The 15156-nt window shown below is 51.5% G+C and overlaps 3 protein-coding genes across 3 annotated transcripts; 1 reads left to right on the top strand and 2 right to left on the bottom strand.

The window, feature by feature from the left end:
• Window positions 1-1319: 1319 nt before the first annotated feature.
• LOC100906175 (mucolipin-3) lies at window positions 1320-5009 on the bottom strand. The gene is given in 11 exon segments (XM_018641089.2): window positions 1320-1680; window positions 1768-1994; window positions 1997-2681; window positions 2788-2923; window positions 3041-3135; window positions 3230-3345; window positions 3509-3659; window positions 3781-3960; window positions 4057-4183; window positions 4262-4382; window positions 4716-5009. Coding segments are annotated over 11 exon segments (2004 nt in total). The 5' UTR covers window positions 4750-5009; the 3' UTR covers window positions 1320-1548.
• A 1988-nt stretch (window positions 5010-6997) lies between these two features.
• Window positions 6998-10963, bottom strand: LOC100906319 (putative acyl-CoA synthetase YngI). Its single transcript, XM_003747676.2, has 12 exons — window positions 10786-10963; window positions 10278-10390; window positions 9983-10160; window positions 9642-9824; window positions 9367-9533; window positions 9144-9282; window positions 8751-8977; window positions 8487-8652; window positions 8127-8377; window positions 7891-8017; window positions 7313-7438; window positions 6998-7232 (listed from the first exon to the last, which is right to left on the bottom strand). Exons 2-12 carry the CDS (start codon window positions 10343-10345, stop codon window positions 7101-7103), a joined length of 1764 nt encoding a protein of 587 aa, XP_003747724.2. The 5' UTR covers window positions 10346-10390; window positions 10786-10963; the 3' UTR covers window positions 6998-7100.
• Window positions 10964-12997: 2034 nt separating this feature from the next.
• On the top strand, window positions 12998-13742 carry LOC100908428 (GTP cyclohydrolase 1 feedback regulatory protein). The gene is made up of 3 exons (XM_003747530.1): window positions 12998-13260; window positions 13361-13455; window positions 13558-13742. Exons 1-3 carry the CDS (start codon window positions 13225-13227, stop codon window positions 13682-13684), a joined length of 258 nt encoding a protein of 85 aa, XP_003747578.1. The 5' UTR covers window positions 12998-13224; the 3' UTR covers window positions 13685-13742.
• The last annotated feature ends 1414 nt before the right edge of the window (window positions 13743-15156 follow it).

The raw sequence follows: 15156 nt of genomic DNA on the forward strand, positions 1-15156 counted from the left end.
TCCCGAGACCTCATTGGATTAGTTTTCTTGTTATACACGCTCTCTTTTCATCTGTCGCGTCGATCTGGAAACCCGAGAGCGTTGTGAAGATTATCCGAAGAGTGGTTCCGGTCGCGCATCCTGTTCACGTGTACAAAGCGGTGAGAGTACCGCATTATTATCCCGTCTACAAGCAGGTCCACGTTCCTTATCCCGTCAAGGTTCCCTACTGGATACCCGTGACGAAACACGTCCCGAAAATTATGCCCATCGCGAAAATCATCCCTCTGCCCAAGATCAGGATCGTGAAGAAGTATTTCGGCATACCCGTACCGAAACCGTACATCCGTCATAAAGCACTGCCCATCTACAAACCGGTGCCGTACAAGCGAACGATGTACGTGCCCAAGCCCGTGAAAGTGCCACATGTCTATCCGGTCCACATTCACAAAGTGATCCACGTACCAAAGCCGTACCATGTGCCGGTGACTATTCCTATTTTCAAACCGGTGTTCGTTAAACGTCACATACATGTACCGTACCCAGTGTACGTGAGGAGGAAGTCTTACCATCACCATCCATCATATGGAAAAAACCGTCACCGCAGCTACCATTATTCCTACGGTCACAGCAAACACAAGCCGCAGTACGCTATGCACGTCGACCCAGGAATCATCGAGATGTCACACAAAGACAGGAAACCTGCGTCTCCTCGACCCAAGAAGCCTTGGCACAACTTTGGGAAACCGGAAACCTCCGACGAAAACGAAGATCAAGCTGATCGTTCGCCCGAGTTTGATTTGCCGTCGAAATCGCACAAGGATTCGGATTCGCGGCGACCTCAGGATCCGCCGAAGAAGTTCCAGATAACCGAGCCTAGTTTTGAAAAAGTTCATCGACGGCCCGACCTCTCGCATCATAGGCCCCAATACGCCGCACACTCCATGCCTCAGGCGGTCACTCAAAACTCGCCGAACAGAAAATCTACCCCTCCGCCCGAAGATGCGAGGCCGAGCGGAGTTCTGGAGTTTATCGACTCGAACAGCTCCCGGCCTCAGGACAATAAGAACTTGTGGGATAACATGATGAAGAAATTTAACTGGATGGGCAGGAGATGATTTCCACCCGTATCGCGACGATGACGTTGTTGTTCCGAATTGGCGAGAAATCCTTGCACGAGCGTTTAGGCACATTGTTCATATTGCGAAGACAATGATGAAAAATTCCAGCGACCGTTTCTTCAATATTCACTGGGTAATTCACATACGTAATCAGTGTTTCGCCTCAATTCATGACGTATCCGTCGAATAATTTCTCGAATGAACCCGGGTGTACGATTCATCGTGAATCCTTGTTCTGCCCCCGCTATATCTGTTGTAACGTATTTACAGAAGTTTGACGTATCTGGTTGATCTTTTCTCCGTGAGATTTCAGACTCTCGCCCAGCGGATAAATCACACGACCACTCCGTGCTTCGCAGCCTCCCGCCGAACATTGGCTTCGAGGGACTCGATTTATGAACTTTGGCAGCTGATCACTGGAGGAGTTCCGTTGGCGCGACTGTGGGTTTCATTCGTCGATGACGATCGCGTCCTGTCTAACCAAGCGCGATTGTCGCCGTGAGTTCCTTCGAGCCATCAGAGCTTGATCGTCGGATTGCGCTCCCCTTCTGAACCACGAAGGGAAGCAGCACAAGAGGAGCTGGAAGAAGGGAGCGGGTCTTATACGGCGAAGAATCGGAGACGAACAATAGGAACAGTACGGGAATCGTCGGGCCATAGAGCTCACCTCCAGCGTGCTCATTCGCCCTTCGAATTCTTCATCGAGGATGTAATTGATGCTCGAAGCTTTTTCGAGACGTTCCTGGATGAAGTCTCTAACGAGACTTTTCTTAGGCTGCCTACTCGCATCCGACGTCTCCTTTATCGATTCGTATGCGTCGATGATTACCGCGTACAACAAATTGATCACAACACAGATGAACAAGATGACGAACGAGTACAAAAAAATCTCGTGAACCACCAGATCATCGGCGATATATGCAGACTAGCGTATTCGTCTGTGGCGAGCGCGAAGGTTGCGAAAATGTCGTCACCGTTCGTTATGGCGTAAAGGCACTCCATACTCGTCGAAAAAGTTTTGAACTTGAGATGATGCGGGCCCAGCACCACCCATCCGCAGATGGCGTAGCCGAAGAAAAGGGTCATGGCCCCGATCAAGAACTTGAGAAGATTCGGCGTCGATCGCTTCAGAGTCAATATGAGGACATTGTATGTTTTCAAATATCCCAGGTATCTCAAAACGCCACACCAAACGAGGAGAATCCCAGTTCCGAGCAGAACGGACGCGCACATGAAGCGCGTCTTTGAAATGATCTGAAGGTCGATTGTGATTTTCACCGCGGTTCCACAAATGACGAGAATGTCGTTCAAGACGATCAAGCAGAGCCAGAAATCAACGAATTCCACCTTGTCTCCGAACGAGAGTTCGGTCCCCATGTTGGTGACGAAGAATTCTTTGGTTTTTTTCAGCAAGTAATTGCACCGCACCATCGATCGCAAGCAGAGGAACAGTGATATCACACAGAGGACTATGACGGAGACATTCAAAGCCTGTCGCGCAAGGAGCTCGCTTGGATGCACGCCCTCATCCAAGAATGTCTTCTCACCCTCGTTCGTCGCGCCGCTGACTTTCAGCAGAACCTGTGAATTGGAAAGCATCTTAAGTACGGATCTTGGAGGTCCTCCGAAGCTCCACGAATCCAGAATTCCTGAGAAGCCGTGAAACGAGGTCATCTTCCTGACTCGCCTTGATCATTCCGTCATGATGCATATTGTCGTAAATGATGTTTGTATCCATTCGGTAGGCAACAAAATAGTCATGTACGGGTCGAGACCGTCGATATACAGTTCTCAGCGAGAAGTTTATTCTGGCTGTTATCAATCTGGAAGGAATGGGGAGAAAGGTTGGATTCTGGATTGGGAGATCCCCTCAAGCAGAGGAACTTATGTATTTCCCCGAGAGGTGTTTCAAAGACCATGGGTCGTGCTCAGGAACTAACCTCTGAAGATCAAGTGCGGCAGTCTCATTCAGGAAGGCAAGGATAGAGAAGTTGTTGTAGCTCGGCGGATCAATCGGTAGACATCGGAACTTGACCTTCATGAGAACGATTTTTTCGTTAAGAGAATACTGTGTGCAGCATGGCCATTCAGTGCCGCCCTCTGGAAGACTGTTCATTGCTTCAATTTACCTTGTTGTTGAAACTTATCGATGAGTTGAAGGGAAACACTTTGACAGTTTCGTAGAATTCAAGACAAAGCTTCGGGGGAACCAGATGTCCATCGGCGGAGTCGTAACGAAACGAGCCTGGAAGCCAGAGGAATCGCTTCGTCACCATCATTCCAGCGTCATGATCAATAATTATGCAACAGGTCGGTTCGGAATTGACCGAGTTCATATCGCTTCTCGTTTTTCACTTTCATTAGCCTTCCCGGGCCCGGAAATACTTCATTCAAAGCAGAGTTCTTACCAATCGGTTCCTCCGTTATATTCGCGTATCGTTGAACGACCGTATCGATGCTATCAAAGAGTTCCGTCATCGTGTATACTGCGTAAGGGCCGTCCGTGGGCGGATAGAAATACACATCTCGAATTGGATCCCAATCCGTGAGGAAATACGCCTGCAAGCGGTAACAGATTTTTTTTACAACGAGAGATCACTGATCCTTATTGAGCCCAGACGTCCCCTGGAATGATTCGCCGAATTAGGATTTATAAAATACTCGGATCGCCTGGACTCACTTTGAGGGCTGTAGCTGTTGCGGCTTCTTCTTTGTAGAATTGAGTACTGTCCATGCCAAACAAGAGAATTTGAAATGTGACAACGAATATCTTAACAACTTGGAAGATCAATTTCCACGGGAATACTTGTCTGTAACGCCACTTCTCTAGTGGACTCATGAAGTGATATTGGAGTTTCCCCTGGGGAATGACGTGACGGATATCGTTAGACTTGCGTCTGTTGTCATCGGCGGAAGGCCCGAGGAGAAATGTACATATTCGGAGCTAGACACAAACTTTTATGTACAACCGGACACGGCTCGGATCGGTGAGAATCTGCTCCCTGAATTCATCTCCCTCCGAATCCTCGTCCCCCTCAGATGACGACGACGAAAGGTCGAAGGACAAATTGATGGACGATCCCCTAGAATTTCAAATCAGAGCCGGATATTCACTCTGCCAACTATGTTCCGCCGCAATGGGACTCGAGAAGAATCTTTACCGAGAATGAGTGAGGAAATGGTGGTTAAGCTGGGCGTGGAAGACAGCATCATCAAAGGGACTCTCTCCGTCATTCTCTTCTGTGGGTGCGAAAGCTTCTTCGACCCCATCCGATACCGCCTCTGAATCGAAGAAGTCAGTCGTGAGCTCCTACACTCGTCCACCAAGACTCGGCATTCGCATCCCGAGGAGAGGTGTCAACTTCTTCCTGACAGCGAAGCAGCGTCGAGCTATGGGTGGTACTTCGCTGAACGGTATCCCACGACGATGAGGTTATTCGCCCTGGCGTGAAGCGGTGATGTTTTCCCAACCCCCCCCCTCCCTCCTGCCTCAACCGCTTTGCACCGGAAGCTTTCCCGGTGCTCGGGCCCTGGTGCAGGTGATCCAATCGCCCCAGAATTCCGCTAAGGCTCATCTGTTATGAGTTTTCTCGAGCAATTTCCGATTAATCTCACCCTCTCCTCCTTGTGGGGAATGGGATGTTGCCATGATGTCATCGAACAGCGGGCAAGGTCTGGGAAACTCAACACTCCGCGTAATTTGACGCCTCAGACAGAAGCTAACGGCTATCACTTCCCGCGTGGTCGAGTATCGTACGGATATCAGCACGGCCTGTTCCGCACGATTCCATGTTGCTGAGAGGACTCCGATATCTCTTTAGCCGCACACTGAAGTCGCTAGATGAGAACTGCCCCAATGGCAGGAGTAGTCCAAAGGCTTCGGGCCTTTCCACGCTGGCCTGTGCCGAGCATAGAGTTCTCTCCGAGAGTTGTCTCCACGAGGATCATCCAAACAAGCACAATCTCCAGCTGAGCAGTTTCAGCTGGAGCGTAGGAACCAGCAAGCAGCAGGCCTCCCTAAAACAGCTGACGCAGATTTAGAGGATTCTCGTAGTGCAATCCGCTGCCTCTCACGACCACACGCAGGAGAGCGCTCCCTGAACTTCCCGTTTCTCTAATCACACCTCCTTCCCTCTCATCCATTCTGGTGAGTACGGCTGACAGTGGAGCAAATAATTCGTAGAACGTCTGTCGGCGGAGCGCCGGGCTGATGAGAGGGAGAGAGAGATGTCGACTGCTATGGCTTTTACGTAAACAAACACAGACTCGGCTGGCGCGGACTCCCCTCTCTGTGAGTCTGGGAGCACTCGGTGGGTGAAACTCTAAGGATTTCCGGTTCCTTATGCCGAGCATCCTCAGATACGACTTCCTCTCAAATTCTGTAGTCCTGTGGTACTGCGTTCCGCAGATGGAACTCCCGAACGAATTAATCTTCGGGTGTCTTGTCCAAAGCCTGAACTTCAGATTTCGCTAGGATTCTATACTCCTCCTTGGCTGGATCCAAGTCCCCATCAGGCTGGATTCCTAGAGCAGGACATACATATCAATCTGCCGCCTCCTCGACATATTGGTCGCGTTTCCCCTTCCCTCCGGTGGATTCTTGGATCAGGCACTGAACTCGCGCCGAATGTCCCAAGCTCGGGCGCCGGAAGCGGGGCGGACCGCCTGAGGCGGCACTTCCGAGGGCCGGCACTTTCTGACGACCGACGAAACGTTGATTTTCTGGGAGATTACCGGGGAGCCCCTCAAAGCCTCTCCGGGGGCGGCGCCGCATGAGAAGGGGCGGCAGGAGGTTCGGAGCCGCCTAGGGGGCGCAGAGGCTCGCTACGCCACAGTTAGGCTGCAGAATGCGTCTGTTGAGCGGCATACTTGAACAAACGAGAGCAATGGAGCTGGATGGTAGAGAGAAGCTTCGCGAGGGTGGCCAAATGATAGATTATATCTTCAAGAGAAGGAGCTACACATAGAGCAATTGGGCCAAAAGCACCGACGAAAATGGAGCCCCGGAGTACGTCAAGCGATACATAGCGATCGTTGACTTCGGAATCCAGAGCAGAGAGCACTGCGATTTTCATTCGTTCCGGAAATCGAAGACATGCTCATTGGGTGCCACCTCGGACTCAATTCCATCTCTGACTGAGTAGATCGAAGAGGGGGCAACGATACCCATTTGAGCACAGAGGGGAAGATCTCACTGGCCATTCCCACTCCAGGCTCTCTATCGTCATCTTGCAATCGACGATAGCGCGTCAATGCAATCAATCAGGTTTCCGATGGAAGTCCGCAGAAACGAGTTCTGAATCGACCTCCTTCGTTCGGGCACTAACGGATGGGCGAATCACACTCCATCCAATCCGCGAAGGGTGAGGAAACTTTGCGCTTCCAGCTGGGTAGGTTGTGCAGAGCATTATGCGTGATCATTCGAGAGCCTCAGAGATGAGAAAAACTTTTATCTCGATTCGCATAGGGAGAGTCCGAAAAAATGACCCGTTATAGTCGAGCCATTTCCGCAGCTCCAGGGAACGCATGCGTAATCTCGATGGGATCTCCATAATGGTTCAAACTTTCCGTAAGTCCGTCGAATCTGAACCGGAGAAGTCGAAATGCGTCTGGGTGAGCGTCACCCTACGGACAAAACCCTACCAAGAGTGGCTCCCTATACAGAGCGGGTCCCGATCTGAAGTGACTCTTGCGATCGGAACAAGGAGCGAGACGGATATCGAATCGGGAGACGGAGCCTCGAATGGAGCATGGCGCGCCAGTCTGCAGACGATGAGACGAAGCGTCGTTCGACGAGCAAAATCGAGAGTGATTTCAGCCAATAGTGTAAAGAGGCGATATCGTCCGGTTTCAGAGCCACGAACTCGTTTATTCTTTCTAATCTTCCCAACTGTGGCTGCGATGGATTTGAGCCCAACCCTCCGCGATTCCATCTGAGGGTCCGGGAGAGCGCACTTGTCAACATGATGGAATGTAAGCTCTATGCCTCAGGTGTCTCTTTCAGAATCGGTCGTTGACGGCTAGGCGTCGACACATTTCTTGGCGCATGACATGTTTCTGAATCTTTCCCGACAGGGTTTTCGGGAATGAGTCAACGAATACAACATATCGAGGTATCTTGTAGTGGCTCAGCTGGAATCAAGTCGAATACGAGAATTAGAAATGAGGCTCTACCGTGATCGGTTCCCAGTCCTCCTCGGATTCTCAATCACCTGTCCCTTGCAGAATTTCCGAACATCTTCCTCGGCGATTGAATGACCGGCGGTAACTTTTATCCACGCGCAGACTTCCTCGCCAAGTCTGCCGTCGGGCACACCGCACACGTTCACCTCTGTGACCTGCGACGGAAAACTAGTAATTCATGCGAAAGTCCGCCGATAAAAGCTCAAGTACGGGGGTCCGTTCAGGGATGATTCACGAGCATCGCCGCCGGAGCTCTCCCGGAACCTCTTATTAGCGAATCTCTTGGTTTGGGGATGCCCGAAATGTCTCCAGTTCTGCGCTGATTCTGAGAGAGCCCCATCCGCCAGAACTCGCACACGGGCGGTTTGCGGTGGGCATTGATGTGGATAGCAGGTCTCGAGAATAAATATCTTCCGAAAGATCGCCGATCTCCGTCAGAATCGGAGTTTGCCGCGATCGGTTGGCCTCGAGTCGCGATCATTGCTTCAATGGCTCATATCACCGGGAAACGGACGACTGTGAATGTCTCCCTCAGGTTGGCTCTAAAGAGATCGGATGATCTTAGCATCGTCGGGAATAAGCGTGCACGTCGTCTGCCTCCACCTACCCCGGGCATTTTGAGAAGATGATCCTCGATTTCAGTCGGATAAATATTTTCGCCTCCTCGGATTATCATGTCTTTAATTCTGCCAGTGATCGTTATCAAGCCGTCTTCGTGCATTGTAGCTTCATCTCTGCGGAGTTGGGGAAACAGTAGGAGCCCGTGCGTCACATCTGGCAATCTCAGCCGCTACGGCGGACCGAAAACTAGTATTCTCAGTCAGGACGATTTCCCCCACTCACCCTGAGTGATACCAGCCATCCTTGAGAATTTCCGCGCTCCTTTCCGGCTCGTTCAAATAACCCCCAAACACGTGATAGCCCCGAGAGCAAAGCTCGCCTCGGACACCAAATGGAACCACTTTGCCTGTTTTGTCAACGACTTTGACTTCAGTGTGATCGATCGGTTGCCCGACGGTATCGGGACGCTTCATCAAAGAATCGGGTCGAGTGAAAGTCGTGACGGGGCTCAGCTCCGTGGCTCCGTACGCAATCTGCAAGCAATTCGATATCTCTTCTGATATCAGACATGGGTATTCGTCCGGTTGACGAGGGAATCAGAGTCGAAACATTCCGCCCGAAATTCCCTTGGTCCCTGCTCACGTGAAGCGTCTTGATCCCCATTCTGTCGGCAACCTTGCGCTGCAGGAGGGGAGGGCAGGGCGATCCGGACATCAGTCCAGTGCTCAGAGAGTCCAATTTGTGATCCGGCGTCAGCTCGGAAAGCATGTCCACGTACATCGTCGGCGTCCCGTAGACTATAGTGCATCTGTGGAGGCAGTCACTCCGGTCAACGGGCGAAAGACTTCGGCGTATGATTGACGCCAGAAGAAAGCTTCAGGAGGCGGGCAGAGCGTCCAAACTCACTTATGTTTTGAGATCGCCGACAATGCGGCCTTCGCATTGAAGCGAGGCGCTGGGAGGACTATTTTCGCGCCATGGATGACCGAGTTCAAGGATCCAATGACGCAGCCGAAACAGTGTATCAGGGGCACATTTAGACAAATTGCAGCATGCGAGTCTTCTGCTATTCCTGACCAATGTCCGAGAGTGGAGGCGTTGTTTACAATATTGTGGTGAGTCAAGGGAACAGCCTGTTGACAAAGAGGACCCTGAATCGAGGAACCACCTCAAGAAGTCTCAAGCGATATTCGGAACCTTTCTTCCGAGGGTCGAGGTTGGTGACGTATTCGAGTGCTACCCGATCGCGACCCGAATGGGAGCCTGACGTCAAGGCCGATCAACGAAGCAAGAACTCACTTTCGGCTTCCCGGTGGTGCCCGATGTGAATTGCACATTAACAATCGAATCCATGTCAAGACTCGAATTGACCTGGTCAGCGAGGTTCTCCAATGCCGCGGTCGCCGAGGCAAGAACATCAGTATATCGGATACAGCCGCTGAGAAAGAAAGCGACACATTGAATGATCGAAATCTCATATGCGTCTCCTGATGCAGCTCTCCTCAATATCTAACCGTCTCACCTTTTTTGTTCTGAACCGATATTGATGATGGTTTTTAGTTGTGGAACCCTCGACGATTCGATTTGGCCAGGGGACGAGACATCGAGATCAGGAATCAGGACTTGAAGTATCGAATGGAAATTTTGGACCGAGAATTCGTCCGAGACGATCAAAAGCTCACAGCGGGCCTGCAAAACGCGGGAATCCAGTCGCATATCCTACACTCCTTGCAACGAGCTGGTCGGAGTTTTGCAAAGACCACGTCGGAATTCTCTTTGAGATGCATAATGACTCACTAGGTTCAAGGCATACTCTAGTTCTGGAGCTTGAATGGCTGGATTTAAGTTCACTAAAACCCATCCCAACTTCGCCGTGGCGTACTGCACGACCATCCACTCGTAGATATTAGGGGCGAGAATCCCGGCCATCGTTCCCACCGAATACTTGAAGGCTGCTAACCCAGCGGCCAGTGTGTCGACCTGTTTACAGAATATACGCGTGTGTCCCTTATTCCCTTCTGCCTCGTATTTATCCATATCAGATAGTCGATGCTGGGAGACATTTCCGTGCGAGCATTGAGACCCTCGATCCGCTCTCTGATAGGTAGCAGTTGGGAATAGAGAGTCTTTGAGCTCACGTCTTTCTTGAAGGTACTGTAATCGACTTCGATTCCCTGATGACAAGAAACGACGGCGGGGCTGGCTCCCTTGGCGTCCGCGGACTTCTTGAGTACATCGTAGGTGGTCGAACTCAGAAGGGGTCTCGATCCTAAGCCGTGCCAATAACTTTTTTGCCGGAACTTCGGGTGGAATTTCCTGGGAGACGCGTACGACATTAATTAGGCTCGCGCATCTGATATCGGACCCGCCATCCATCGCGAGGTTACCATAGTAGAGAACAATTGCCGACAGCAGAAGATTCTCCGCACTCACACGGATGATCGCGGAAGCTGATTGAAAAAGACAGAGTATCGATGTGGCACCAATACACGACTTGCCATGTTCGAGCCCTCTACAGGGAGGCGAGTTCCCCTTCACGGTTCAGGCTGAAAAAACGAAAAGCGTAATCCCTCCTGTTCTGCCTGGCCCGCGGCGGGTTCTCTCACGTTGGGGAGATCGTAGTCGCTGTTGTAGACCTTCAGCAGGTCGATACGCCGCGCCGGAACCGGGCAAGGTCATTAGAGATTTCGACCGTGGTACCGACGCCGACGTCGCGCGTCATGCGAATACCGTTTCTGAACTCGTGTTCGAAAAGAGGAGGAATCGATTGAGGAGGACAGATCCACGGTATGGAATTCTCGAACCCCAGAGCCGGGTTAGATCTATACATCGACTCTCAAGCGGTACAAGATCTGAGACGATCGTGGAATCGCGAGGAACCGACAGTACATGATCGATTTTCGCAGGGATCAACCCAGGGCGGAAATCCGGAGACACTCACCTTGTCCACAGATGCCTGCCGTTGAAGAACCTGTTGAAGTTCAGTCATAAAATCCCCTGACGATGTTGCGACTCAAACTTCTCTGGACCCTGTTCAAACCGACGAATCGCGCTTCTTTCTGCAGCCAGTGATGGCCGCGAACACTCGATACCGCGAACCGGTTCGTCGGTCGCGCGAACAGTCCTTAATCGTCGTTTCGAACGAGCTTCCGACAGACGGCGAGGGTTCCACCGGTGCCCTCACGCATGGGATCGTCTATGCGGCCCATCTAACCAAGCGTCTAGAGATGGACGGAGCCTTATGAGCAGACGTTCCGTGACTTTCCAGGCGCGAATAATGACAGGGAAGGATCCCAATGGTCATAACGCGGGACCGGTAATATTTCTCTAATATACATGAGTGGAGACGTCCTCGAGACTTTCTTTCGTCTCTCTGTATTCGCGCGCCTTGGAGTGGATCCTCGATCTCTCCGATTCTTCAATGATATTTGTTGAGCAACTCTTCCTAGTGCCCGACGGAGCTTCTGTATGAGGTTTTTGGGTTTGCCTCGACTCCGAAGCCATTTTCAACTCGCTGCGGATTACGTTTGAATGCGTGGGGGTTCCGCTTCAATCGGCGAATTTATTCTCCGCGGTTCAGCCTCCGCACGGAAACGATAGGAAACGTGAAATCATTACGCAAACTCGATCAGGTTGACTCTTCTTGATCCTGACTGACGTGAAATCACGTCAGAAAAACGAAGGTTTTCGCATTCGCGAGCCCCCGATCCTCACTGGCAGCGTCCCCGCAGCGAGGTTCTTCTTGGGATCGATGCTTTATGTTTCTCGAGGTATTGAATCGACCCGCAAATGATAATTCGAAAATCCTGGACTGTTCTGAGCGATTCCGAGTGCGTGGGACGAAAGCCGACTTCGCTTCTCGGTGAACCAAGGAGACGATCACACTCGAATCCCTCGGACGATTTCAAAACAGAAGCGAACCGATGTCGTCGGATCAACACCGTGCCATTGGTGGCGATCGCATCGTTCGGGGAAGCGACCCCTTTCGCCGGCGGAAAGTTTATCGAGATGGAATCGGATTCGTCTTCGTCCGGGGCCCGGAACGGTCGGATCTATCCATTATCGTTCTACTCGTACCCTGCGCCTTCCATCCAGCGTGTCCAAACCTTTCCCTCCCCTAACTCGCGTTCCTCGGCACAACAGCTGACGTGTTACTCTCATAGAGCGAACGTTCACAATCCAGGGCTCATACAGCCTCTGCAACTGTTGCAGGACGATGCCACACTCCCAGACGCACGCCGTCTCTCCGATCATAGGCCTCCATTTATCTTGTACGGTTTCCTGTAGTGTGGTCGAGCAGAGGCAGGGCGAGCTCCTGGTGAGCAGCTGGACAAAGGCTTCCCTTTGATCTCCGCTCCACGATCTCTCCGAGTCTCGAATCCCTCAGGAACTGATCCATATCTATGTGCTCTGGGACGCGTTTCCTCCAGTAGTTGGGGCCTCTCGGAATAATTCTTAGGGATTCCGGCGGAGCGATCGGGTTCTGTCGCATGAGCACGTTCCGAGAACACGAATCGAACGAGTCGCTTACTTAGCGGAGGTCTTCGGCTGATTTGAAAATTCATCACCGTCTCCCGCTCGCGGCCGCATATCGGTTGCCGTCGCACGTTCGCGACATATGCGAGGCGCCTCGGAGCTGATACCATATCCGTTTCCCACTGTCTAAGGGATCCATCAAGATCCGGAGGCGCTCCACTGAGATTCGTTAGCTCGCATCATGAATCGCCAACGATGTCGGAAATCGGTCGAGAATCCCCACCAGGAGCTTGTTCCAATCCGAAGGTATCTTCGGAGACGGTTTTCCGCAGGATCCGTTCCAGCTGTGTTTGATGTCAGGATGGCTGATTTCGCGAGAAGCACTTTCATTAGCCTTATTACGGCTCCATGTGGTTTCCGGAGTCGAAACTCCACCGTTTTTCCCTGTACCCTCCACTCCCACGAGAGGGAAGAGCAAGAAGAATCGCCGGGGAATTAAAGAGGAAAACCTCGAGCGAAGAGAGTCCACGAACATTCAAAAGTATCTCATCACTCAACGAAACTCGAGAAGCGCACGGTATCGTTTCCCTCGGTAATCACGAGAAACCCGAGAGTAGAAAGATTCCCTCCTCTCAATTTGGCTCGAAATGTAAGAGAATGGCCGCTTAAACTTCCCTGGAGGCTACAAGTAGTGGAACGGACGGTTCGAGCTCGCTGATCTTCGGCTGTGCTCGATGAAAGCTTCTACTCGATATCAGTTCAATAATTGTCATTTGTAGAAGCCATTGAGAAGTTACCCGATCGAAGTATACGTCGACGAGAAGGGACGTCCACTTCCGACTGCGAGTTTCAGATAAAAGCGAACAGCTGATTGACCGTCGAAGGAGTTTGTCCGTCAGAACCGATGCCGTACGTTTTGATTTCAACTCAAATTCGATTGGTGAGCTCAAGCCCCAGGCTACATTCCTATGGAGCTTCAGCGGATGTTCGTGAAAGCTCGCGAACTATTGTGAGGATCTAGAGCGACTGAGTATTTCCAGGAGAATGGGCCGACGATCGTGGGCGATGCTGACTCCGACCCGGAACTGATGGAGTTTCTCGGCGCTCGTCGAATCCGCCAACTCGGTAACAACTTGTGCGTACCGTTACACACCCGGAATCGTCTTACCTACAAGATGTAGCCTCTCGCTGGAATTCCATTGAAATTCACGGTGGAATTGTGTCTCCTCTTTTTCAGTTTCGAATACAGCTCCGCGTCACCTCCTCGTAAGGTGCTCAACAAACTTGAGGAAAAGGGATATCACGTTGTTGCCATGACCGGAATCGGCCAAACTTGTGTCTGGACCCTACACAGGAGTGGGTAGCTGATTGTGGAATATGTGCGGAGGATATCCGTGGAAGTGTGGAACAACAAGCCCTCAGCCAATCGTGGGGGCTCTCAGAGATCAAATATGTGCGTGGTCTACACTCGAATATGGAGTGCTTCTCAAAAACGGAGCAATAAAGCCACAGAGCAAATCAGTGATCCAAAGCATCGAACGAAGAGACATAACTGTTTGTTCACCTCGATCATGTGAACTTTACTTCGTACGAGCGCTCGAGCCGATCCATAGAGCTCGGGTTGTGACCTCGAGCCCGGCTCCGCGACCGTGAGCGATTATCCGCATGTGGAGACATGGGCGACATGGGTGGAGACTTGCCGTACATTGGGTGAATCGCTGTGGACTCCTCGACGGAAGTGTGTTCTATTCGGAGAGTACACGTTCAGAAGAGGCGTCCGCGGATATTATTCGGTTTTGTTCCCCACGACGAGACTCTTGGTAATTATTTCTATTCAATCTCGGATGCTGCATTCCTGCTGCATGTAGCTCGCATGCTGATAAGGAAGACCTCCAGAGCTCTTCACGATGTTACAACGTGCTTATACTTCTGCGTGGCGGTTGTTGTCGTTGTTGTGCTCGGGCCTTGATTAGCTGCTTGCTCTGTGTAATCTATTCGGAAGCCTGTTCGCTCGTTCGAGTAGTGGGATTACATCGAGAACGTCCATGCAATTAGTGGTGAAACTTATAGATGGGCCCCCGGATAAGAAGTTATCGGGCTCTCTGTAAGGGAGACTCATTTGTCAGCTCTAGCGGAGAGAATTAGCGTAGTCGCAAGCTTGTCATGCGTCGCCGTTTTTGAACTCCACATCCCCACACTAAGCTCTGGAATCATCGATAGTCTCACGAAATCAGAATGTCCCCGGACTGATTCAGCCGCTGAGGGGATCGGAAGCACAAAGAGACAGGGAAAAGCATCGCTGATTGTTCCGGGCTCCCCGTGTTGGCTCGCGGGAAGACAAAGTCGCGTTTGAGTAGTTGAATTCCCCCGAGCACGACGTCAACTTCTTCCGGTTTCGAGTAGACAATAGAAGAACGATCGTTGCGGAGAGGAGGAAAATCCAACACGAAGCGCCTGTCCGACCTCAAGAAAGTTTCTTCCTCGTTCGACTCGAAGCCAATTACGGTCTCCAAGAACTGCTTCCGTCGAATCGTTCGCGGGAATCGGAAACGAGTTCTGCGCCAGGTTTTAACGTTCGTAGGAACTCGTCAACGCACGCAGACAAACAGACAGTCCTCGACGACGAGGAAAACGATCGCGCATTCCGCTGGACGGTCTGAGCCACGGCGGATCTCCCACAGATTTCAATCGGGGCCGACTTCCCCTCGGAAGTTGCCTTCCATGGACGCAGCTGCGGACTCGTTGCAACATCCACAAGAATCCGGTCGCGCAATGCTATCGTTCTCGGAATCGCATCCAGGGCCGGATGCGATACTCGAGCGTTTTCTCCGCCGGA

The sequence above is a fragment of the Galendromus occidentalis genome, unplaced genomic scaffold, assembly GCF_000255335.2.
Source record: "Galendromus occidentalis unplaced genomic scaffold, Mocc_1.1 scf7180000077524, whole genome shotgun sequence".
NCBI classification, from domain to species: domain Eukaryota; kingdom Metazoa; phylum Arthropoda; class Arachnida; order Mesostigmata; family Phytoseiidae; genus Galendromus; species Galendromus occidentalis.